At 38.5% G+C, this 25,090-nt stretch overlaps 1 protein-coding gene and 1 long non-coding RNA gene across 2 annotated transcripts; one reads left to right on the top strand and one right to left on the bottom strand.

Moving 5' to 3' along the window:
- The first annotated feature begins 902 nt into the window (after window positions 1–902).
- Window positions 903–5,444, top strand: LOC119915081 (torsin-1A-like). The gene is made up of 5 exons (XM_038734657.1): window positions 903–1,225; window positions 3,692–3,957; window positions 4,048–4,223; window positions 4,680–4,804; window positions 4,904–5,444. The coding sequence occupies exons 1-5, from the start codon at window positions 1,051–1,053 to the stop codon at window positions 5,146–5,148; spliced, it is 987 nt and encodes a 328-aa protein (XP_038590585.1). The 5' UTR covers window positions 903–1,050; the 3' UTR covers window positions 5,149–5,444.
- Window positions 5,445–7,108: 1,664 nt separating this feature from the next.
- Window positions 7,109–9,200, bottom strand: LOC119915082. The gene is made up of 4 exons (XR_005446888.1): window positions 9,037–9,200; window positions 8,315–8,525; window positions 7,843–7,998; window positions 7,109–7,191 (listed from the first exon to the last, which is right to left on the bottom strand). It is a non-coding gene; the product is annotated as an uncharacterized LOC119915082 (long non-coding RNA).
- Window positions 9,201–25,090: the final 15,890 nt, after the last annotated feature.

The following is a 25,090-nucleotide window of genomic DNA, read 5'->3' as shown; positions in this document are numbered from 1 at the left end:
TAACCTGATAAATCATAATGTTTAAAAGACACCATGATCTTCTAAATTATTCTATAATAAATTCAGAATAAAAAATCGGAATATCTATAAATACAGATGCAGATATTGAATAAATAATAAGCATTGTGCCAGTCGAAATGATCCTGTGCCTCTGAGTAGGAAACAGTATACAGAATGCAGGTTGGCCTTCATGTGCAGGTGTCTCTCTGTAGCTGTAACCTGTTAAACAGAAATATGGAGCTCAGTGATAAGCGTGAGCCTTTATTAGTATCAGCACAGAGTGCATATGTATGCAGACACAAACTCCAATTAAAAGTCACTCCAGCTGCCAAAAGACTGACAGCTGATCCAGGTGTGATCTGCATTGTCAGTTCAGGCGTTGCTTCAGGTGACGCTTAGAAAAATGTTTCCTAGTTCCTTCTCTCCTTGCATGGTTTCCTTGTGTCTCTCCAACCAGCCGGTGGTTGGAGAGACACTGGATCTGTTAAAGGGAGTCAAGTTTCTATAGAGAGCAGGAGATCCGGCTGTATGAGGGATACGCCAGAATGAGTTGACTAAACATTCACCTTATCAAAACTTGCATAAACAGGAGTGGCTACAATGAGGTTGTCCAACGCAAGGCAGCAGGCACATGAAACTCAGAGCAAACTGTAAAAATATGCTTTATGTTACTGGATTGCCTATTTCTTGCCTTAGATGTTTACAGAAATATATTTTAGTGTAGGCTAGGCCTACTGTTAAGCTCTAATTTGAAAATATTTCGGACCTGGCTCTATGTAGAAAACTGTCCGTTGACAGGTGTTTTTCTAGTTGGAGATACCTAGAAAGCAGCTCCGCCCAACAAGCTGTTTCGTCCCCCACTGGCAGTTCATTGGTAGCTGAGTACAGATGGTCCAGATGCGTGCTGGCAGTCTGTCTCGCGTTAAACCTGCAAGAGAGAAAAGTGGTGCAATTAAAGCATAGAAGCGGCACCCTTGGATTCATCTCTCTCGTAACATCGTCAGAGTAAACTGTAAGACGACTTAGGTTAGGAATTAAGTGGTTTCGGCAATGAAAGTGACACGCTTATATTTGTTTTTACATATTTTTTCGACAGTCTGTGTGCTGGTAAACACATTAGACCTATTCACAGTAACAGTGGCTGTAGGTGTCGGTGCGGCTCTCTGGAATTATTTAACAACTTGTGAAAGATGCGATCCGAATTGGATAGTCTTCAATGCAACAGGTGAGCAGCTATGAATACAGCACTATGGCGGCTGGTGAAATATTTTCTAGGCCGGGCTATGCCTTATCAAGTTCCTTATTGCCTCTTAAAACGTCTCTGGCCATATAATGTCAGTTTCGAGCATAGACTGGTTTGGAGTAATCATCCCAATACATTTTAACACAAATTGCTGGATACCAGTGCTCTGTGAAATAGTAATTATTTATTGCCAATATAAAAAGTTGAGGCATTCTCACACAAAAACATAAACAGCCTTTTGTACAAACAGTAGCCTAACATTAGCAATAGTGGATGAAGTATCCAGATCCTTTACTTAAGTTAAAGAATATAGCCTAACATAAATATATAAGTACAATCAGGAAAATATACTTAGTAAAAGTACTCAAAGCAGAAAGAAAAATGTCCCCTGTTAAACTTTTATAGGCCTATATTAAATCAGTAGATTATTATTACTCATGCATTAATGTATTTGGTTGAGGTTGAACTATTTTGTGTCAGACAGCAAATAATGATTATTTTCGTTATGGATTAATCCATTTTAAAAATTCTGAAAATAGTGAGAAATACTGTCCAAAATGACAACTTCACAATGCTTGTTTCGCTCAGGATTGGAATAGGCCGGTTTTTAGCTTAATCAGCCATGACTGGTGACCGGGGCGAGCAGCTTCAAATATCCAATTTTCTGCTGGTCACATTTACAGGTTCAGTGTGTAAGCTTTAGTGGCATCTAGTGGTGAGGGTTGTGAATTGCAACCAACTGTCCAGTTTACCTCTGCCCCCTAACCTTTCAAAGGGCGTAGGACAGCTCCGGTGGCTGAGTAGCCTGTCAAGAAATTAGGTTTCTGTAGATATATTAAGAAATTATATTTACTTAAGTATTCAGTAAAACCATATGTTGTTGTGACTTGGCCACTGACAGATAACATGGAAAAAGTAAGCCAAGAGTGTGAAACACTGTCACTGTTTCTGCACCCCAGTCCATTATAAACCAGATAATAGATAAAGTATATACAAACATTGACAAGGGAAACATTAATTCTCTCGGTGATTATGGATCATCGCCAAACTGCCCAGCAACAATAATATCTGGCCTGCGGTCAGATTATGGTGCTTTAATAGCGGCAAATAATATAAATAAATAAATTCTTTGATAGCTGTGCTGAAATAGATCTCAGTCATGACAGCAACAGTTACTCACATACTCACTTCCTCTTTAGTGGGTTTGCCTACAAAATAAAAGTGCAAAAAGCTTGTTTAATGTAATGCAGTCTTTGGAGTTGAACTGAGCTTTTACTTTAAAAATTCTGAATGACATTAAAAGAGTCTGTAGCCTGCTTGACACACCTCTGAAAGAGCCGTCAGAAAACGTGATTCAACTAAATTTTCTCTGCCTGGAGATATTGGGGAATTGCAAAAGCATTCTTAGGGTGATGGATGTGGATCAAATACTGAAACAAAAAAAGTGCAGCACATCTGAAAAACATTCGCTGCAGAATCTGTTTGTTGAATAGAGAAAAAAAAGGTTGTCTTGAGGTGGGATCAAACACTCAGCCCTTGGGTTGGGAGTCCTGCACCCAACTGTGCAAATGGAACAACTTGTTGATGCAACTCAATATTATGGCTTATATTCTCATCCACCATGGTTGAAAATATTGCTCCGATGCAAAACTTATTTGCACAGTATATTATTACTACTTCTTCTTTTTCTAACGTACGTATTCAACATAGTGATGAGTGTCTGCACAATGGCACAGACAGTAACTGACTATTGTCACAGCCACACAAACACGCTAAAACACACAGAAAGAGACACTATGCTGTATTAGTTTAGGAAACGCGGACTCTGTGAATATTTTAAAGCACAGACCAGGTAATAAAACAGTAAACACAGCTGTATGTGCCGATGTCAGTCCCATGGTGGTCTTGATTGGTAATTAACAACAAGCCTCCTCCACACCGCGAGTTGTCGTTATAAAAGTGAGGGAGAGAGAGAGACAGGTGTGTGCATGTGTGTCTGAAGGGAAAAGCAAGGTGAGCAGAGAGATGTGTGAACTACTCAATGACTCATCAAAACGGTTCCCCGACACATTTCTGACACATCGCCGACACCAGCCAGATATCTAGCATGCCAAATATCTGGAAGAGTAGGACGACTCCATATCCACATCCAGCCAATGAGAGCAGGCAGCTGGCAGAGGAGGCAGCTACTTTTCTGGTCTTATTATCAGCTAATGTCAGTTACCTGTAAAGCACTTTGATAACACTTTCGCTATAGAAATTAAGGTTGATTTGATATAGCTATTTAATGACTGTGGCTTTTTTTAAGCTGTCATCTAATAACAAAATGGATCATGATGCCAGATGAGGCGAGATTTTGGTGGCTACCTCAGCTAAAGAATTTCCTGATGGCGACGCTGAGAGAGGTGTTTCAGTAGTCCTGTTGACTTTCTGTTCTGCACTCTCCAGGTCTCCAGGCTGACCTTGAAAGCAAACTGTTTGGACAGCACATTGCCTCACGCATCATCCTGAAAGCTGTGAATGGATTCATGAGAAACAACAACCCACAGAAGCCTCTGGTGCTGTCTCTGCAGGGATCAACCGGTACAGGCAAGAACTTTGTCAGCAAGCTGATTGTTAAAAACATTTACAAGAAGGGAATGGACAGCAGCTTTGTTCATATTTTCACATCCGATTTTCACTTCCCACATAAAAGTGAAATTGAGACCTACAAGGTATGATAAAAAGTAGACACAATTCAAACACAGTGACTTTGTTCTGTTTTGCCTCCTATGTGAATTAAATATACTGATGTTTGTCCTCAGTCTCAGTTACAGCAGCGAATCAAACACAGTGTCAACAACTGTGCACGCTCCATATTCATCTTTGATGAGATGGACGAGATGCATCCGGGATTGATTGACAGCATAAAGCCGTTCCTGGAGTACCACAACAATCTGGATGGAGTTTCTTATCGTAAAGCCATCTTCATCTTCCTCAGGTAAAAGGATGAACACATTTGTTAAAGTATGGCCAATCTGAATTGTTTTTTAAAGCACAGAAAGGGGAATTCTGGAGAAGAAAAATGAAAAACACAAAAGAGACAATAGTTTTGGGAAAAAAAATAAAAAATTCAAACCTTTATGGACACAGGCAGGAGCACTAGGAGAGAGCTGTATGTGTACAGTTTTACAAGCAGAAATGCTGTCAGATAGGATGAAGATGTTTTTATCTTTGGAAGCCTTATAATATAATAAAGATTTTTGAGCAGTTCCTTCCAATTAGACCATCAAAATTGATGTCTGACTTTTTGTATCTACTAATAATTTACAGAATAATGTACATATTGACATTGTATGTTGCTGGTCACTGTTACTTTTGAGAGGTTACAGTACCCTGCACAGGTTTTAGGCACTTTAGATGTTAAGATGTTTAACAAAGCTGATCTTCCTCTCAGCAATGCTGGAGGGGAGACCATCACACAGACAGCTTTAGACTTCTGGAATGCAGGACGAGATCGAGAAGAGATTGAGCTGAAAGACCTGGAAACATCTATCTCTGTATCAGCATTTAACTACAATGGTGAGTAGCCTACATCTTTTAGTCTTGGTCATCAAAAAAACTAGTTTTTTTTATTTTATTACATTTTTTACTGAAGGATCTCTCAATCTCCTCCTGTAGGTGGCTTGTGGAATTCACATTTAATAGACAAGAACCTGGTGGACTTCTTCGTCCCGTTTCTGCCTCTGGAGAAACGGCACACCATCCAGTGTGTCATGGACGAGATGAAAGCGAGAGGACTTCGGCCAGACGAAAATGTGGCAGAGCAGGTGGCCAGAGATTTAGTATATTTCCCGAAATCGGACAGAGTTTTCTCTGTTAAAGGCTGCAAGACGATACAGAGCAAATTGGACTACTATATATAGTGTCAACATGTGATTGACGCTAAGGAGTATTTAGTTAGCAAATACTGCGCAAAGGTTTTAGGTAGATGTGGGAAAATGGTAAGAATGATTTCAAAATATATTATTTATCAAAATGCAAAAAGAGTGAAGAGGAAAAAATCTGTGAAAAAAATTTGTTGTGACACTATTTACCTTCAAAACTGTATCAATTCTTCTAAGTACACTTGCAAGTTTTTATGCACTGAAAAAAACATTATGTTGACTTTACTTAATTTTACTATGTGATGTGGTTGCACAAAATAAATTTATCTAATATATATCCTTCCAGATATATTTTTTAAGTTGAGTGTACGTATATTTTGTAAATTGGTTGTACTTCTATTTTATAAGTTGAGTGTATTAATCTCTTTCAGTAATTTCAGATCAATTATATTTATAATTTTAGCTAAACTATTTTGAGTAGAATTTACTAAATTTTTCTATGTTCAGTACACTAAAATGAATTATGTGCATCCAGATCAATTTAATGGTTTTCTTTCTACATACTAAAATGAAGTTTAATCCAATAGTTTCTTAACTTTCATTAATATTCAGATAAATGAAGCAAACCAAATATTTTCAACTCTTTATTTTCCTGGTCCAAGAGATAGAACACCATTTTTGCTCTCTCAAACAAGACTCCCAGTAATGTAACTCAGTAGTCACCATTCCTCAAATTGCTTTCTTATAACAAAATGCCTTAGTATCTTCCATTAATATAAAATACATTGTACCATTCGTTACAAAAACAAAACAAATGAACCAGAATAGCTTAAAGACAGCAGTGAGGACCCTGTGTGAGATTACATTAAACTGCAAACACATTGAGTCAATACCCATTTTTCACAAAACAAGCACCTATTTCTAGGATTGCAGTATTCATTTCGAGTAAATATTCCAAAACATCCCAACTACAGCTTTAAATGTTCACAACAGTAGCTGTATACATATATCCGCACACATTACTACAGACCACCACTCACTTTTCATACCTTCTACAGCTGCATTTCACATCATATTAAATTTGCTTTATCACTAAACACCACCCTAAACACACAATGACAATGCAGCTTAAAAGGGTTCACAATAGCAGCTGAAGAAAACCTACAGTCCAGCATTGATTTTGTTCTTTAGTCAAAGGACTTTGAAGGAAAGCCTTTTACCACCCATTTGCAAGAGCACAACATATACAAATAACAAAATACACCAGTACTATACAGAACAAAAATACTATAGAACCAGACCCGTCCACAGCGGCAACACTGAGGACCTGCTGCTGAGATTACAAAAAACTGTTAACAGTTACATTCAAAAAATACTGTAATTGAAGAAATATAATAATATACACAAAATAGATTTTATGCTTGGCTGAGGTAAAAAAAGTTGGTGTATCAATATGGAAACAGACTTACTGAATAAATCATGATATACATGAAACATGTGACTTAAATGTCCACTGAAGCTTAAGCTCCTCTGAGAATTATAAAAATAGTGGTAAATGAACACATCACATCTGTGTAGAGCAATGAGGAGGCTGTAACATTCTTACATGAAACTAACAAGAAATGTCATAATTCCATGTTTTCTATTTTAATGACGTCATCTCATTGTGTCCTCTTCTTATGCAATGGTTTAATAGCGCAGACGTCACCAACTGTTTATCTCAAAGTGCTTAACTCCTCCCAAACCAGATGTAAAAATGCAGCTTATCGGCATTCACAAGAGCAGCTGAAGAAATGCTATAGTTCAGCAATGATTTTGTTCTTTAGTCCAAGGACTTTGGGGGAAAGCCTTTCTCCATCCATTTGCAAGAGCACTTTTTGAATGAATTCATAGAAGTATTTCAGCTCTTTGGGGTAAGCCATGTTCAGTACATAGATGACTCCCAGCATCATTGCACATGCTTGGACTACAGATCCAATGTTTTCCAGAATGACTTCTCCTTCAACATAAATGCCAATGTCATCATAAGGTCCAATTTCTCCACCTTCCTTGCTGATGACATATACGCATGTCACTTGTAGCCTGTGTAAATAGATTAACTATTAAAATTTAATAAAAATATAACATATATACACAATGACTTCATTATACATTCTGTAAATGAAATGCCATCTTTAGCTAAAGAATGTTAGTGTATTGTGACTTAATTTTCATAAAATATCAGGTCTGAATGTGTAGGGCGATAGCACTATTGTAACTTCTACTTATTATCCTCACTGTTTACACCTAGAAGCTCCTAGAAAAACTAGTCAGATCTGCAGGCTACTGAGGATTTTCCCCACCTAGGGATTAAACTGGAACATTTCCAGTCACAACCCTGCTTCTCTAACCTGTATGCCACTATTGCCTCATAAAGGCATCATCAGATCTCCTTAGAAATCTATAAAACACTACCATGGAGTTTAAAATGAAAAAGGGTCGGCAGCGTTTTAAACCTTCTCCGTTTTAGGTGTTCGTAGCAGTTCAGTCTGGAAAGGTGCAAATGTAGCAAAAGGTCTCCATTTTAAAACAAAAATATTTTAGTGTGGATGTAGCCTTAGGAACCTTGCTCCTTACAAATAATCAAGGCTGGATTTGAAGTCTTCAAAGGTTCCATGTTGTACTAGACAGGTACATTTCAAGTACATTTAAGTGCATATGATATTTTCTACTACAATGTAAAAATATATTTACCTCTTGCAAAACAGCCAGATGTTTGGCTAGGTTCTGGCCAGAAACACCTGCCTTCTTCTTGAAAATAGATGTCAGCTGGGGTAAATGGCTGTCCAACTGAGCCATGAAGGTTGTTTCAAGTGGGATTGTTGTTATGCGCTGGAATTCAGCATTTATCTATTACACATACACACAAAAACAACAAAATAAGACAAAAGCACTGTCATCAGCCATCGGTGTAATGGTATTTTGTAGCTACTGTATCATTAAAAGATATTCTAATTTTGACCTCATTATTAAGACTGTCTCTGATAGCATGAGTATTGTGTGTTCTAGCCAAACATATTGCTATCAATCAAGGGTAATGGCAAGAAATTTAAACTGGACCAGCAGCCTGCATCCTTATTTAAACCTTGCTAATATTTTTTTTAATTTACAATGGGTCAAAGTGCAATGTAAAAACCCCAATTTCAGGGAGCAAGCATGTGCTTACCTCATAAATATGAAAAAGTGCAGGCCACCTGGCTTTAAACTCTCCGGCAGCTGGATTTTCCTGCACTACCTCTTTTCTTCTGTAGGAGAACGTTTGTGACATCTTTTTTACACACGGTGCAGTTTCTTTGTCTGACATCATTCAACAGTTCAAGTCTGACATTTTCTAAGCTTTCATCTGTTTTGCCAGCAGGGTGTGAAGGACACATAAACTAGACAAACCACAAAGAGAAAAGGGGACAAAAATCAAACATTAGTGATAATGTTGTAACAGTCACATCAGGGCCATGGTGACCCGTATCAACTTTGATGACATAAAGCTATGCTCTGTAAAGACAACTAAATGTATAGTTTAATGTGACTTAAAGTTTGGGCCATGGAATCTCATATTAAGCAAACAGAAGCTTTACTCAACAGATTATGGGTGTACTCACACTAGGCGATCTGTACCATGCCCAAGCTCGTTTAACGTCATTACTGTTATAGAAAGAACAAATACACAGAAGCACGCCTAGCAGGAAGCTACACATGAAGAAAATGTCTGTGTGTACTGGTACTTTTATAGCAGCACTTCTCTATGAATTATATGATAAAGTACCAGCGTTGAGATCCCCCCCATAAATAAAGACAAAAAATGTACACCACAGTTACAGAACATTTTTCTATTTTTCCTTAGCAGCACTGCTGTGATCAGTATAGCTGTTAAGAGGTTGTTAAATGCACCAAAACAATACGAGCTCCCCAAAGAATTAGATTCTGGTCCACATCACACCAAGACAATCAGATGTGAGAAAAACCTGAAATAAAAATGAGCATGAATTAAAATGATAAATCGTAAGCATGTTGAGGAAAAAAGTCCAAATAATCACATACTTGCGTCAGCACAGAACATGTTAAGCCCACGACTCAAATCAGATCAGTACAAACTAATAACTATAAAAATATCCAACAAATGGCAGATTAAGAGGGTGGAAGTGGACAGACAGACATGGACTTCATATTCAGGAAAGATTACTTATTTATTAACTTATTTGTTTATTCACAGCTGGACTATTTTCTTGCAAGTATGTTATTCCTCTTATAAATTACTTTAGAGCATTTAGAAATGACATCAGAAAATAATGCTTTTAAAACACATTTTATGAAACAAGAGAGGTATATTGACGTTTATGGTGTTTATGGTGTGAGTTAAGTACAAAACAGATTTGGTTTCTTAAATTAACTACCATTATGTGTACAACAATACATCAAATATAAACACCTATACAATATTTTAGAATAAATAATTGTGTAACATTATTTACACTGTGTCAGATCATATTGTATGCCGATTTTTTATTAACTGTTTGTGAAATCAGAAACAGAAAAATCTCTTCATAATGCAGTCCACTACAACAACTAAGTACATTGTGAGATATTATAACTGAGTCAACTAGTCAAGACCGCTTCCAGCTCTTAGTTTTGTGATTATGTCTTCATGCCATATAGTATTTGTATTTTTCACATTCCACAGTGATGCAGTGCCAACATAATCAGTCTTTGTGTCTTTGAGCAGAAACAAAGTTAAACAGCATTAACCTACTAGCTAAACCCACATTCTCATCCCTGTCATCTTCTGCCTGCCACTTCAGGTGGTCTTTCACTGGGCTGTGCTCGTGCTCTGCTAACGTTAGTCCTCTTCTGTCATCTGCAAAGCTCCTGCTAGTTAGTTATGAAGCATTTGCATGCTTCTACTTCAGCGGGTAAACTTTCAGCCCCACCTTTAGCCTACGTTTTAAGCTTTGTTAACGCGAGGTGAAGAGAAGCTTGTTTTTTTTCCTCTGATTGGTTAGTGTTCGTTGCCTTCGTTGGTTAGTTAGGTTGGCGCAAGTGGAGTGACAGGTTTTGAAAAATGTCATGGTCGGTCGGAGCCAGTCAGCGCCAGAATAGGGGCGGGTCTTCGCGGAATACGGGTGTGAAAAAAAAAATACATAGGCTACTTTTAAACGCTCCTGGCAAACAGTAACTTAAAGATAAATTGCTGTTGCAGTCTGCCGCTCACTTTGTGTTTTGAATGAACTTTAACGGCAATTCAGGCACCTAAGGTTACCTAGGACTGCCATTATCTAAAAATATAAACTCTTGCCGTCAGTGCACATTAACCACCTTTTACCAACATGATTTCACAGGTGTATTTTGTCCTAATGTTAACAAATTGACAAGATTAGAAAACATGCTTACAGCCAGTCGGGAATAACGTTAAGTTACAGTAACTTACAGCAAGGAAGGTGAAGCGACAATTAACGTTAACAATGGTAAACCTGTTTTGTTTTTATTCATAGTCCACAAACTAATAAATAAGTCTAACAAGACAAAGACTGAATTCACCACGTAGTTACACTTAAATTAACTTACTAACATTACACAACTCACGTTAAGTTAGTTGCTGTAAGGTTAGCTAATGTAATTTAATTTTTTTTTAAACTTAGCATTAGCTAAACGCATTTTTTATGTTTCAAAGTGTAAACAGAACCCTGTTTAAGTAACAAATATAACACACCAATGATTGTATAAGAGTGTATAACGTTCATTCCCTCGCCTTCAGTGGCGGCATGTGTCTGCACATGCGCAGACCGGAGAGTATGTGGAAATTAAATTAAACATATTTTTTTCTAATCACTTTTAATTGAATGAAATAAACTTGTTTTAAACAAGGGCAGTACATTTGAAAATTACTTTAAAAAAATAAGTAGGATTAAATAACACAATAAAATCTATGAAATAAACCAGATAAAAACATGTAACATTTACAAACCGTCATAATCAGTTTCTTCAGTGTGGGAACTTGACAGGTAAGTTCGCCCAGATATCACAGTTCTTCTGTGGATTTAGGCAGATTTAATCACAAACAGACTTAATGATGTTGAGATCAGGGCTCTGTGGGGGCCATACCATCACTTCCACTGAAAATAGTTCTTAGTGACTTTTGCTGTATGTTTGGGGTCATTGCCATGCTGCAGAATAAATTTGGGGACAATCAGATGCCTCCCTGACGGTATTGCGTGATGAATAAGTATCTCCCTATACTACTATATTCTGACCAAATCCCCAACTCCATTTGCAGAAATGCAGCCTCAAACATGCAAGGAACCGCCACTGTGCTTCACTGTTGCCTGCAGATACTCATTCTTGAGCTTCTCTCCAGCCCTTCTGTGAACAACCTACCTTCTGCTACAGCCAAATATAAATATTTTTGACTCATCAGTCCAGAACCTACTGCCATTTTCTGCACCCCAGTTAATAATAATAATAATAATAATAATAGTAATGATAATAACAATACATTGTATTTATAGGCACCTTTCAGAACACTCAAGGTCACCTCACAAAACATAATAACAGTGTAGATATAAATTGATAAAATGAACAACTATAATTACAGTGCATAAAATCACGGTACATAAACAACTGGAAACAAAAGATTGCTAAACACTGATCATGTTGGATATGCTAGTTTCCTCCCAGGCGGGATTAAAAATGGAAATGAGTCATCAAATTGTCAAGCAAATTTGAAGTGGACTTTTGGCAACAAAAAACAAAACAGGTGCGTTTCCATCATCTGGTTGGAGCAAATTAACAAGACTACGGCAATCGTAGTTACGTCAGTAGTTGACGTTACACATGGCTGTAATAAACAAGATGTAGGTCTATACTTTCGAAACCACAAATAAAACCAGCCGCATGAAACTGATGGCCATTGATCTTGATCTGATGGCCCTCAGAAATGTGTTTCAAGCGGGGAAACTCATAGACAGTAGACTGTATTACTGGATGAAGCCACCCAGAAGATTTGAATGGAGAAAAGTGAAGCCAGTTTATGACCAATAAAATATTAGTACAGGGCTACTTCCTGTTGGCACCAGCGTCTACTGCGCATAATCGCGCAGCATATCCATGATTTAATGACGTAAAGCAACGGAAGAAACATCGTAATTCTGGTAGCTGCATAGCTGCGCCAACAAAAACTTTCATGGCTCAGTGTGTTTATCTGACTCTGATTGTCACTGTTTAATCAGCCCACCTACGTAGCTCACCTGCCAAACACCAACGCAGCATCACTGATGGCTGAAGAGTGTTTTTAGATTCACAGAGAGTTTATAAACTAATCAATATGGTTACATCTTGTTGAGTTTTAAAAAGTTACAACAAACTTAATGTACTCCAGTGTTTCGGTGCTTTCTTCAAATGTAAACCTGCTGGGTTTTAGGCCAGACAATTGCATTAGAATGTTGATTAAACCATTGTTTGTATCCTCTTTGTAATGTAAAGAAAACTGACACCTCTTTGTTTAGTGCCAGAAGGACAGTTTTTCGACTGTTTCATTGACACTTAAGACAGGGTGTCAACCATTTTGTAGACAAGCCCTGTTGTTCTCCATGATTAGTTTAGAGCAAAAGACTGTTTATTCCTGTAGATTGAAGGGGGTTTCACGTCTGGGAATTGGCGCTCTTTTGTTCGACCAAAAGTACTATAGAGCAGTAAGGTACACCCTTCCTAATTGGGTGACGAAGAAGTAACCAAATGACCAATGGCTTTGGTCCTGAGCCATTTGAAGGAAAAGACCCGCCCATATACCTGGAGGATATTAACAATTAGTTTTGTGAGAATCAGGACTGTAAGCTGTAAATCTGAAAAGAGGAACAACTTTCCAGTCCACTGCAGTGTTATTTGTTTGTTCTGTAATGCCATCTCTTTATTCACTAATTTTGTAATTAAATCTTTTTGTTAATTTTCATTGGACTGAGCCTCTCCTTTCTCAAAATCTGAAAAAACGCAACAATTGGTGACCCCGACGTGATTTTGAGAAAAGGAGGACAGGACAAAACTTCAGACGGAGAACGGACGACTGCCTGATTCTCACACGGGCCCAAATATCGAAAGGTAAGAACAGAGACCTGTTTTATCAAAACTCTGTAGGTTATATAGGAGATTTTAGGTGTGAGAATCAAGCAGCGTCTACTCCGTAAGTCTGTTAATATTTTAAAGTGATTTAAAGTGAAAATACCGATTGTTAAATATCAGTCGAGATGGCAATATAGAACAATAGTATTTTATTGTTTGTCTGAAGCTTAAAAGCCTGTATGAAGGTCCATGGTATGTTATTGTTTGTCTGAAGCTTAAAAGCCTGTATGAAGGTCCATGGTATGTTATTGTTTGTCTGAAGCTTAAAAGCCTGTATGAAGGTCCATGGTATGTTATTGGTTATTTAAAGCTTAAAAGCCTGTATGAAGGTCCATGGTAAATAGTGCACATTAGAAGTCCGTGGCGGACGGCCTGGTTAGACCCAGTTAAATTTTAAATAGAAAGACCGTGGGGCCGGCGACAGAGACAGTCTCTGTGAGGCACGAAGGCGGGAATAAGTCTTTTTGAAAAAGCCAGGGTGAAGCCCTGTGAGGGAGTAGGGGTTGGTAAACGGGAAGCGCGGTGACGACGGCTTCTTAGTCCCATACAAAGACCTCTCATTTTCTGCCTTTGTGATCCTAGAGGTAAAAAATAAAACCTGTATGTAGGTCGAGAATTCTCTGAATTTTTCGGAGTCTTTCGGGAGTATAGAAAACAGTAGCGCCGTCTACCTATTTTTGCGCTACCTAGAGTTTCGAAAATTCAGGGTTTTTTCGGGGGTACAGAAGGGAGAAGCGCAGTCTTGTTCCTTTTGTATCGCCTAGTATTAAGTGTGAAAAACCTGTATGAAGGTTCGGTACCTTCCGAGGTCCGAGGTCACAAGAGTGAGCCTAGTATTGTGTGTGAAAATAGGTATCAATTGAATATAGGTCTGTACATACTGTAAATAAGTAAAAACTTTGTAAATAAGGATTGTTTGCATTGAAATCAGGAGTCAAAAGGAGTGAAACAAAGCAGTGTTTCAAATAACTGTTCTGTGGTGACTGAGCAATGTTTTGTTTTGTTTGTGTTTTGAAAAAACTTTGTTGAGATATTGGTTGATACAGATATTCAACTCTTATTGACTCTCTCATGACTGCTTCTGAGGTGAATTAAGTTGAAAGCAATCAGTACCTTGAGTTCTATTTTTATTTTATTTTTGCATAGGGTAAAAACAAACAAACAAACAAAAAAACACCATAAATAACGCATCTTAGAAAGACATTCCAGATGTTTTCCGTATAGAGTTTTAAAGAGTTTTTGTGAAGTAATAAGTGTTTGTTTCAAACTTTATGTTCCACTATAGAAGGAAAATATCTGGATGGGTATGAGATGATAAATACAGAAAACTCTGTGATAAACTCATTTCAGTGTCTAGCATACACAATTGTAAACAAAAACGAATGCACAATCTTGCAAATGTCATAGGACTGAGAGAATTTCTCCAGAGTTAGTGTGTGTTTGATAAAATCTGTCAGTATTACAAATATGGGAAGATCAGAGTGATTGTGTGAATGAAAAACCATTGCAAGTAAAAGCAAGTCTGTTCCTGTGAGTCAGTATAAAACATGGGGAGCAAATTGGGGAAACTTAATTCTTGCCTGACACTCTTTCAGGTCCAGATAAATTAATGGCAGAAAAATGGGGAAAAGGTGTGGTTGTTGATGTTGGCCTTTTTCCTATCCCGGGCACACTAAATACAGATTGTTTTAGGAAGGTGTAGAAAATATGTTGAAAAACCATAAGCTACCAGTCTTTTGCCATTAAAAAGAGACAACTCTTTCACACATAACAATTAGGCCTAGGCTACTGACCCCCTGCTGACCAAATCCAGAAAGAAGCTGACACACAGGTGAGGGGACTGTGCCCTGACCTGACGACTGTTTCCCCAGTTCACACAACAGTGACTGAAGTAAGACGATATGGGGAGAAGACTCAAACTAACTGTCCCAAGAAGCTTCTTTTTTCATTTGCAGCCCTCGAATACTGGCTCAGGAGAAATGGTGAAGAGGGGATGCACAGCTGTTGCAGATGGTAACAGAGTGACATCTCCAAATCCCCTGCCGCAACTGACGGGAGGGCAGGAAACACGCCCACTGGGATTCAAAAGGGTCTTTGGACAGATCATGGGCAGCTGGATGAAATAATACAAGTTGCAGAAGAACCACATAACCCTAAAAGGATTGATGGTGAGGGTTACATCAAAGAGACAGCCAAGTGAAAAAAGGGGACATGGTGACAGAAAGAGGGAGATGGAAAACACACTTTGAACAGAACAATACAAGCAGAACAGGAAGTGTCGGCACCGGAACTCCAATGACAAGACCTGTTCCTCCTTCCTTCTCCACCCCGGATCAAGGACAAATGTGTAGAGAGAATGAGTGCACTGGAGATGGAGCCTTCAGGCTCAGGGAGGAAGCCACAATGCTGGGAAGTGAAAGACAGAGACTGAGGCAGAGACAAACAGAAGAGGAGAAGAGAAAGATGAAGAGTAAGAAAAAGCCTAGAAAACATAGGACTAGTTATGACAGTGAAGGACAAGAAGAATGTGAAGAAGAAAATGAAAGGAAGAAGAAGGGATGTGTGACACATCCAGAGAGGAAGGAAAAAGGTGAGGACACCTCCAGTGATTCTTCTGAGTCAGCAAAAGAGGACAACAAAACATGCATACTCAGACTAAGGGGCAAAGTAAAGGTTGCCCTGCCCCCCACCACATCTGAAGGAGATAACAAAACAGAGGGAGGAGCATGCCATCCAACTACTCCCAGATGCCAATGACTGCCTGGGAAGAGGAACAAGGTCCAGAAGAATCCTGGCCACACGCACCATCTGGGGGCCTCACTGTGCAGTTTCCAGGGGTCCAGTCAGTACAAAAATAGGATGCAGCAGAAAGCAGTGAGCAGCACATAGGCCTAGACACAGACCCACACGTAGACACCACTGATGGGAGGGATAAACCAGTATTTACATAAACACCCTAGTCTGATTTCTTGTAGACTCAGAAGCAGAAGTTTCATTGATTAAATCTAAAGTGCTCCATAATGCTCATAGAACATGAATTTCTCATTCCTGACACAGATGTTGAAACATCCATCAAACCTATTTACATGTAGACACAGATATTTTACACACATTTATTTTTTAGGGAAAAGAATATACCAGTTGTGAAATGCTCTTCTTACACCATGCAAACTCCCCCATCCTGCCTCTAGAGAAAAGGGTCTGCTGGTAGTTTTTCAAGATCTTAGGGAAATAAATAAATGACCTTATGCGGTAAAGCTATTGTCGTGGGTTCTAATAGCTCCATGTTGATTTTCTGTGATTGATTCAGCAAAATGTACATTTAAGCATTAAGTTTTCATCCTGACTCAAGATTCAGTTTTGTCTTCACATTTTTGCAATGGGTGATGATTATATTTGTGTGTATCTCCCAAAACAGGAGATTGTCAAAGTGACACAGTGTCACTATTAGGTTCTTAGCAGAGAACTGTCATAAGGATTTTTCAAATAATAAGGTGGATTTCGTTCCAAAAGGGGTGCGTTTTTAATTTGGATCACAAATCAGGTACAGGAAATCCAGGATTTTCCAAAGACCACAATACTAAATTCTCTTGGCTCTAGCAGGCTAGTGCCTTTCATGGATTATAATTTTTCCTTTGTGGAGATCTCCACCCCAGACATGGGGAAACAGCTGGCCATTGACTGATTCTTATTTTTTGATTTTGAACTGCTAGGCAGACACATTTTTCACTGACTTAAAAGCATTTTGACCAACTTTTGACTGACTTTAATGACTGGAAGCAGGATTCTGTCCAGCTTTTCTTTTGTTTCAGACTGTTTGACGCAGCTAAATCTTTCTAACCTTAACTCTGCTTTTTGTTTTGTAGATGGAGTCAGTGCGGGCAGCTATGTGACTTGATTTGTAGCATATGGTTCTTTGTCACCCTATAACAACACAGTATGCATTTTGATTCCCAGCATGCATTAAAATGGCCTTTTCTCTTCTACAGGTCCGGCTCACCAAGAATTTCTAATCAACCGATTGTTTGCATTCTTTCCTCACCTGCCTTCTACTGCTGTATGCAAATTGTAGGCCCATACAGGTTTCTAACGACCCGGTGATGCTGCCCTGCTTTATCCTAACTGCATTTGCTTTCTACTGTATTTTTTCCCTTTAAAGATGTCTCCTAGCATTGATACATGGTTCTTCACCATGTATCAAAAGGAGGGATGGGGAATTGTAAATATTATGGTGCGCACCAAGGGTTTTGGGTTTCAAATTTAATAATTTTTTTTGAGTGGTGTGTTGAAAATGTTGAAACTAATCGACTAACAAAACTAATGAACTAATGCCCCACAACATCCAGACAGGCAGCGAAAGCAGTGAGACCATCACCAGACAGTTAATACGGCAGGTGATACGGCCAACTTCAACTGCCGCCAGGGTAGTTGAGAGGGACACATGGGTCCATGCATCACAGTGCGAAGTGTTTCCCCAGCGAGGATGCCCTCCAACAACACAGACAATGGCTGCAGTGCTCACCACTGTCCTGGTCAGCACAGCTAGGGTACTCCAACACCAGCTCAACAAGATAGCAGACGTTTTTCTACAAGGAGCTCTCAACAAACAGACTCCACTAGTACTCATATAACCACAACACTGACACAGATTATAGATTCATTTGCACTCACCAGTCGAACTGATGTCATTTACACTGATTTTCACATTCACACTGTTTCACAAAAGGAAGGAAAATAACTGTCATAACCAGTGAAGATGCAAGAAGAGGATGCAGAGGGGAGACGTAACATTGGCATGTTACCAACGCAGGAAGAAGAGGACAGAAGAAGAGGGATTCAGAAAAACCACAAATAAACCATGCAACCAAGAGAACACCACCTTACACATTGCACATCCACTCAAGCCCCCTCCCAATCAATAGAGGAGGTTAGAACTGATTTGGCCACGCTGTGAACATGAATTAGGATTATACACAGCAGATCCAGAAATGTTGACTCTGGTAGTAGAAAACTCAGTCATTCTCTATTTATATTTTATTTTTTGTTTGTTTTCTTTTTCCTTCCACATTTACCTCATTTGTTTTGAATCACAGTTTCACCAGCAAGACAAAAATGGAATTCAAGGGAGGGAATAAATTTAGGCACCTAGAGTTTTGTGGGATAAAGGGAACAATATCAACTTTAGCCGTAATCATTTCTCTAGTTATAACAATAATCCTATAGTCTCATCTCCAGAAAATAGGTCAACCACAGAACCCATTCAGCCCATTAATACTGCACACATAATAAACTTTATCCCACCAAACAGTACAAATTTCACAAAAGATTTAGAAGACCCAGGAAGATTGCTCAACCCATGGAAGACGAAGAGTCAGATAGTGAGGTCAGAGAAGAGGAAGATGATTTCTTTGCTTAAATCATGATTTGATTTTACAACTTCTGACATTTCAATGACATAATTGTAGATATGCTAAGTCTAATAGTGATTTCACACCAATAAATGGTGTGAAAGGAGGGATTGTTGAGTTTTAAAAAGTTACAACAAACTTAATGTACTCCAGTGTTTCGGTGCTTTCTTCAAATGTAAACCTGCTGGGTTTTAGGCCAGACAATTGCATTAGAATGTTGATTAAACCATTGTTTGTATCCTCTTTGTAATGTAAAGAAAACTGACACCTCTTTGTTTAGTGCCAGAAGGACAGTTTTTCGACTGTTTCATTGACACTTAAGACAGGGTGTCAACCATTTTGTAGACAAGCCCTGTTGTTCTCCATGATTAGTTTAGAGCAAAAGACTGTTTATTCCTGTAGATTGAAGGGGGTTTCACGTCTGGGAATTGGCGCTCTTTTGTTCGACCAAAAGTACTATAGAGCAGTAAGGTACACCCTTCCTAATTGGGTGACGAAGAAGTAACCAAATGACCAATGGCTTTGGTCCTGAGCCATTTGAAGGAAAAGACCCGCCCATATACCTGGAGGATATTAACAATTAGTTTTGTGAGAATCAGGACTGTAAGCTGTAAATCTGAAAAGAGGAACAACTTTCCAGTCCACTGCAGTGTTATTTGTTTGTTCTGTAATGCCATCTCTTTATTCACTAATTTTGTAATTAAATCTTTTTGTTAATTTTCATTGGACTGAGCCTCTCCTTTCTCAAAATCTGAAAAAACGCAACAATCTCTCACGTGCGACGGGATGTCACGGGGTTTTGACGTAATTTTTTGGCGTCCATGCAGGGTTTGGTCGGCTTCACTGTTCCAACTGTGGTTAACCCCCTTGGAATATCCGGCCAACAGCGGAAACAGACGTGAGTTCGCTACGTCAGAACTTATTCAGCAAAAGTGTTTCCATCTTCCATTTAGCACATTAACAGTTTTTCGAGGCAAAAATCAAATTAAGGATTTTTTTTCAAATGTTGCCATTTCCAATAACCTTTTCTAATGCGATTCTTCAAAATGCACATAAAAAAACATTGATGGAAACACGGTTAATGGTATGTGTTAAGAAGAGAGTTCACACACATACGCTTTAATTACTTTACGCTTTAATTACTTGTTTTATGAAATGTATGAGGTTCATTGTTCTTATGTAGTTTGTGTGATGCTTTGGCAATATTGTTGTTATACATTCATGCCAATAAAGCTAATTTGAATTGAATTGAATTGAACTGAGTTCCAGAGACCTAAACTCCATGGTGGTCACATGAGCAGGAGGTAAAGTGAGGTGAACAGAAGAAGACCCAAGAGTATGGGTCGGTGTGTTGATATGAATTAGTTCAGTGAGGTACAGAGGAGCAAGGTTGTGAATGGCCTTGAAAGTCAGGAGCAGAGTCTTGAAATCAATGCTGTATTTAACTGGGAGCCAATGAAGCTGCTTAAGGAGTATTATGATTAATAGAAGAGGTTCTGGTGATGAAACGGGCAGCAGAGTTCTGAACCAGTTGAAGTTTAGGAACGGCTCAACTAGTAGTTGAGAGAGACTGTAGGAGTTGAATGAACTGAGTGCGGCCAGAGAGGTAGCCTATAATTTAAACCAGTCCAAGGGTATATCAGAGATTGCCAATAGAAACTAATTTGTCAAGGAGGATGTTATGAGAGATGGTGTCAAAGACTTTTAGAGATTTTAGAGAGAAAAGGTAGGTTAGAGATGAGGGAACAATACTAGAGGGAGAGAGTAATGGTAGTTATCAGGGAGGAGAGAGAGGGTGAAGATGTTTTTACCAAGATAGAGCGTCGAGCTGACAAGTAGTTGGTTTCATGTCAAATATTTTAGCAACGGAGGGAACCGAGAAACTCGAAAAAGAACAAGAAAGAGGTGTCGGGAGACCTGAAAAAGACAGACTGTTAGAGGTATTAGTAGTCAGTTGCTGGTGAATCTTGTGTACATTGGCAATAAAAAATGACATTAAGGAGTTACAGTAAGTGATTGTGAGTGGATTTGGCTGTAGAAAGAGCGTCCTTGTAGTTGAAAATGTGTTTTTTGTACATTTCTTGGTGAACAACAAGTCAACATTCCAGGCAACGACCTTTTACTTTGAGCAGGGGTAGTTTGGATGTAAACCATGTGGCAGAATGGGTGAAGGAAACAGTCCGGGCTTTTAAAGGAGCCAGAGAATTTAAAATGTTTTCTAGGCCATCGTCAACCAGTTCATCAGTGTTGGATAAACAGTTTATACTGGGTAGGCAGTCATTTCCACTAGAGAGTGTGTTTAAATTAATGTCCTTAATATTTCTGAATGAAATGACACGTGGCAGTTTTATTTTGGACAGTTTTAAGTTGATTAAAATAAATTAACGTGAACAGAAATGGGGAGGTCGACTGCAGTGCAACCACAAAGAGTGACACCTGAGCAGCAAACGTCCAAAACATGACCTTTGGAGTGAGTGGGAAAATGAATATTTTGCTACAATCCAAAACTGTCCAGGCAAGATGTAAATTTCCTTGTGTATCCATCTGTATATTAAAATCCCCCAGCAGTATTATGTTAAGGGAAAGTGAGCAAATAAAGGTAAGAAAAGCATGATTTTTAAAGTCAACATTGGGCTTAGTTGGACGATTCACAGTGGCTACTATAGTAGGAATAGGGCTGTTCAGTTGTAGGGTGATGGATTCAAATGAACCGTGAGAAGGCACAGAAACAGGTGAGATTTTCCACTACTCACGATAAATTATGGCCAGACCTCACCCTCTGCCTGAGTCAAAGGGTTGACAGATGTAAACAAACCGATAGTTCCAGTGTTTCTATGCATAGTTGCGATGTCTTGTTTCCATATTGGATGTATAGCTTTTTGGCCACAAGTCTTCCATGAATGCCACTACTGACCAGACTTCTCCAAACAGTAGATGGGTGTACCAAGGTCCCACTGTTTTCTGCAGCTCTGAGCTAATGGCAGTACTGGACATCTTCTGATTATGGAGGGAAGTAAACATGATGTGTTACTCATCTGCTGCAGTAAGTTTTCTTGGCCGATGACTACGGTCTTCAGCATTGCCTGTTTTCTTTGTGGTTCCAAAAGCAATTCAGTTTTAGCCTCCCAGCCATATCAAACGAGACAAGAAGACAACAATCAATCAAGCATTCAGAATCACTGTCAATGATATCATATTGCATTTAGGCACCAGAACAAAGCAGTGAATACACAGGTCACAATACATAGACTAACCAGGGACCATAGTATAAATAAATAGATAGATAATAATACTAAGTAAATAATTAATACAGAGGTTTATGATGCCATTATCAGCAGTATTTAAAAGCCTGATGGCAGAAGGAATAAAATAATTTGCATATATCAGCCATGTTGTGTGACTTTTGACAGTAAACTGTCATCAACAGCTTCACCTTAGCAGAGTTTCCGTGTTCACCCTGTTTCTCCTACACAGCTGTTTCTGTTTCAGTTAATGATTGTTTTTCAACATCCTTATAAATGTATGATTTTTAGCACCTGTTTGGTACAACTGTTTACTGTAATCATACCCCTGACGATTTGCTTATAAAACCCTTGACTTTGTACAAGGGTACCTAGAAAAATAGCTTGTGTAGACAGACACTGGATCTCACTCTTTGTAGACTGTATGTTTCTGTGAACTATTTCTTGCAAGAAATAAAACTCTTAAAAACAAACAGATGTTTCATGCTTTTATTCCATTAGACTGACAATATTAAATTTCCTTGATGTTGACTGTAGAATATATGAGGATACTTGTAGGTACAAGACAGAAAGTAGCCTTGTGAGAGACCTGACTACTCATCACCAATTATACAAATTATGAAAGAAATATGGTGAATATTCTACAAGTTAACTCAAATGCGTGATTTGATTTAGTTTTCCTATAAGCTACAAGACAGTCTCAGTGCAAAACAGTTGCAACAGAAGAAAATGGAGATTTATTCATAAAAGAAGGCAAAGAAGAACATGTCAATGAAACATGTAATTTTGATGAAAAATCATTTGAAAGCTTTGTCGTTTTGGAAGGCAGAATCAGAAAATAGGGGAAAGAAGAAGTGTGTCAAACAAACACCTTATAATAATGGACGGGATTGAGAATAATGAGGGTTTCTGGACTTGGAAATCAATGGTGCACATCCTGAAGCCTCAACCTCCCCATAAATATGGTAGACATGGAGCACATGGGACCTGAGACTGGATCTCACCTCTGCGATCAAGAACTAACTGGAGAGAATATTGATAATAAAGTTTAATAATTTGGTTCATTAGAAATATTGGTTGAAGTATTGTTATTGTGAGTATAATAAGTTTGCAATTACAAGACTTGATTAAAACCGACTCCAATATTAGGCTAAAACATTAACAACTACAAAAGATAAATTGGGATTTGAAGGAGAAAAAAAATTAAACAGTGGTGTATTTAAATTTTAAACATTTATCTGAATAATAAACGTTTATGCTACCGGGTAAATTGAAGATGATAAAAAGGTTGCTCATTGTATTGTGACTAGAATCTGAACTGCTTGAACATGGGTTTAAACACCAGCTAGAAAAGTCCAAGGAAAAAGGAGACCTTTGACAAGCTTTTGCCCAGCTTTCAGCATGTGTTGACAAGTTTTGAACCAACTGGATGTGTGGAAAACTGACTGTGATGTTTTGTGATGCTGAAGAGGTGATGGATGAGAGACAGAGAAAGAAAGACGAAAGAAGAGAAAACACCAATTCCAGGTTGGTAAGTGGTAAAGTTGCAAGCCTTTGAGAGGGTGTGGACATGGCAAAGGATGAAGTGATGGCACCATTCACCACTGAGCCAAAGACTGTCCGAAACCAAAAGAGAATGCCGAGACCTGTCCAACTGGGGAACTGAGGACAAACAAATTGTTGTCACATGGAATGTCACCTAGTCACAGGAGGAACAGGGATAGAGGTTGTTAGGCAGGAAAAAAAGCTCTACAAATTATATTTTATAACTTAGAAGAACCGTTGTGTGTGTGAGTGACAACTTACAGGAACAAATCAACGATTGGATGTGCCAGAATTTTCTTCAGTTAAACAAAGATAAAACTGAAGTGATTGTTTTTGGAACCAAGGAAGAGCTTTTGAAAGTCAGTGCTCAGCTTCAGTCGGTAATGTTAAAAACCACAAACCAAGCCAGAAATGTTGGTGTAGTCATGGACTCAGACCTGAATTTTAGCAGCCACATTACGAAAATTACAAAGTCAGTCTACTATCACCTGAAGAATATATAAAGGATTAAAGGACTTATGTCTCAGCAGGACCTGGAAACCTTGTCCATGCATTTATCTTCAGTCGACTCGACCACTGTAACAGTGTCTTTACGGGGCTCCCTAAAAATCAATCAGACAGCTGCAGCAATTTCAGAACGCAGCTGCTTGCGTTCTCACTAAGACCAAAAAAGTGGATTACATGAGTCTAGTTCATTACACTAGCTTCATCTCTGTCAAATAATTCATTTTAAAATACTGCTGTTGGTTAATAAAGCACTGAATGATTTAGGGCCAAAATACATTTCTGATCTTCTGTTACATTATGAACAATCCAGACCTGTCAGGTTGTCTGGGACAGGTCTGTTTTCTGTCCCCAGAGTCAAAACTAAACATGGAGAAGCAGCGTTCAGTTTTTAGGCTCCATATATCTGAAACAAACTCCCAGAAAACTGCAGGTCTTCTGAAACTCTCTCTTCTGAGACTTTTCTTCTTTTCAAATCTAAGGCTGTAGATTAATAACTTTTACTGTCCTGTTGTATTGTGTTTTTATTTTCTATTCAGCACTATACAGCACATGTTTGAACAGAGAACCAGTGTAAATGACACCAATGTGTGGATTCTTGCAGATGGCATGAAGAGCACTAGGAGGAGCCAGAGGAACCAAATTTTTCCCACTACAGAATATCCCTCTAATGTTCTAACATCAGGATTGTAAAAGTTTCAGCAAATATGACAAAAACTAATTTTTAAAATTCCCTACTGCAGTTTTAAACAAATTTAAATGCTACCTGACTCAGGCTGCTTGTGAGTGGCACGTTGCTGTCACATCACCTGTCCTCTTGTAGACTGTCACATTTAGCAAGCTTGCTATCAGACGGAGGAATCAGAAAGAAAGATTGAAATGGCATGTTCAAAAGTGAGTGCTGAAAACATTTACAAAGAGGGAATGGACAGCAGCTTTGTTCATGTTTTCACATCCAAACTTCACTTCCCACATAAAGTGAACTTGAGACCTACAAGGTATGATAAAAAGTAGACACAATTCAACAGTGAGTTTGTTCTGTTTTGCCTCATGTATAAATTAAATATGTTTGTCTTCAGTCTCAGTTGCAGCAGTGGATCAAAGACAGTGTCACTAACTTTCCACTGTGCATGCTTC

This window comes from Micropterus salmoides, unplaced genomic scaffold (genome assembly GCF_014851395.1).
Source record: "Micropterus salmoides isolate LMB-PRFRI ecotype aquatic unplaced genomic scaffold, ASM1485139v1 Ms_hic_scaffold_20, whole genome shotgun sequence".
Lineage (NCBI taxonomy): Eukaryota > Metazoa > Chordata > Actinopteri > Centrarchiformes > Centrarchidae > Micropterus > Micropterus salmoides.
The sequence above is the reverse complement of the archived record's forward strand: the minus strand, read 5'-3'. Positions and strand labels throughout refer to the sequence as shown.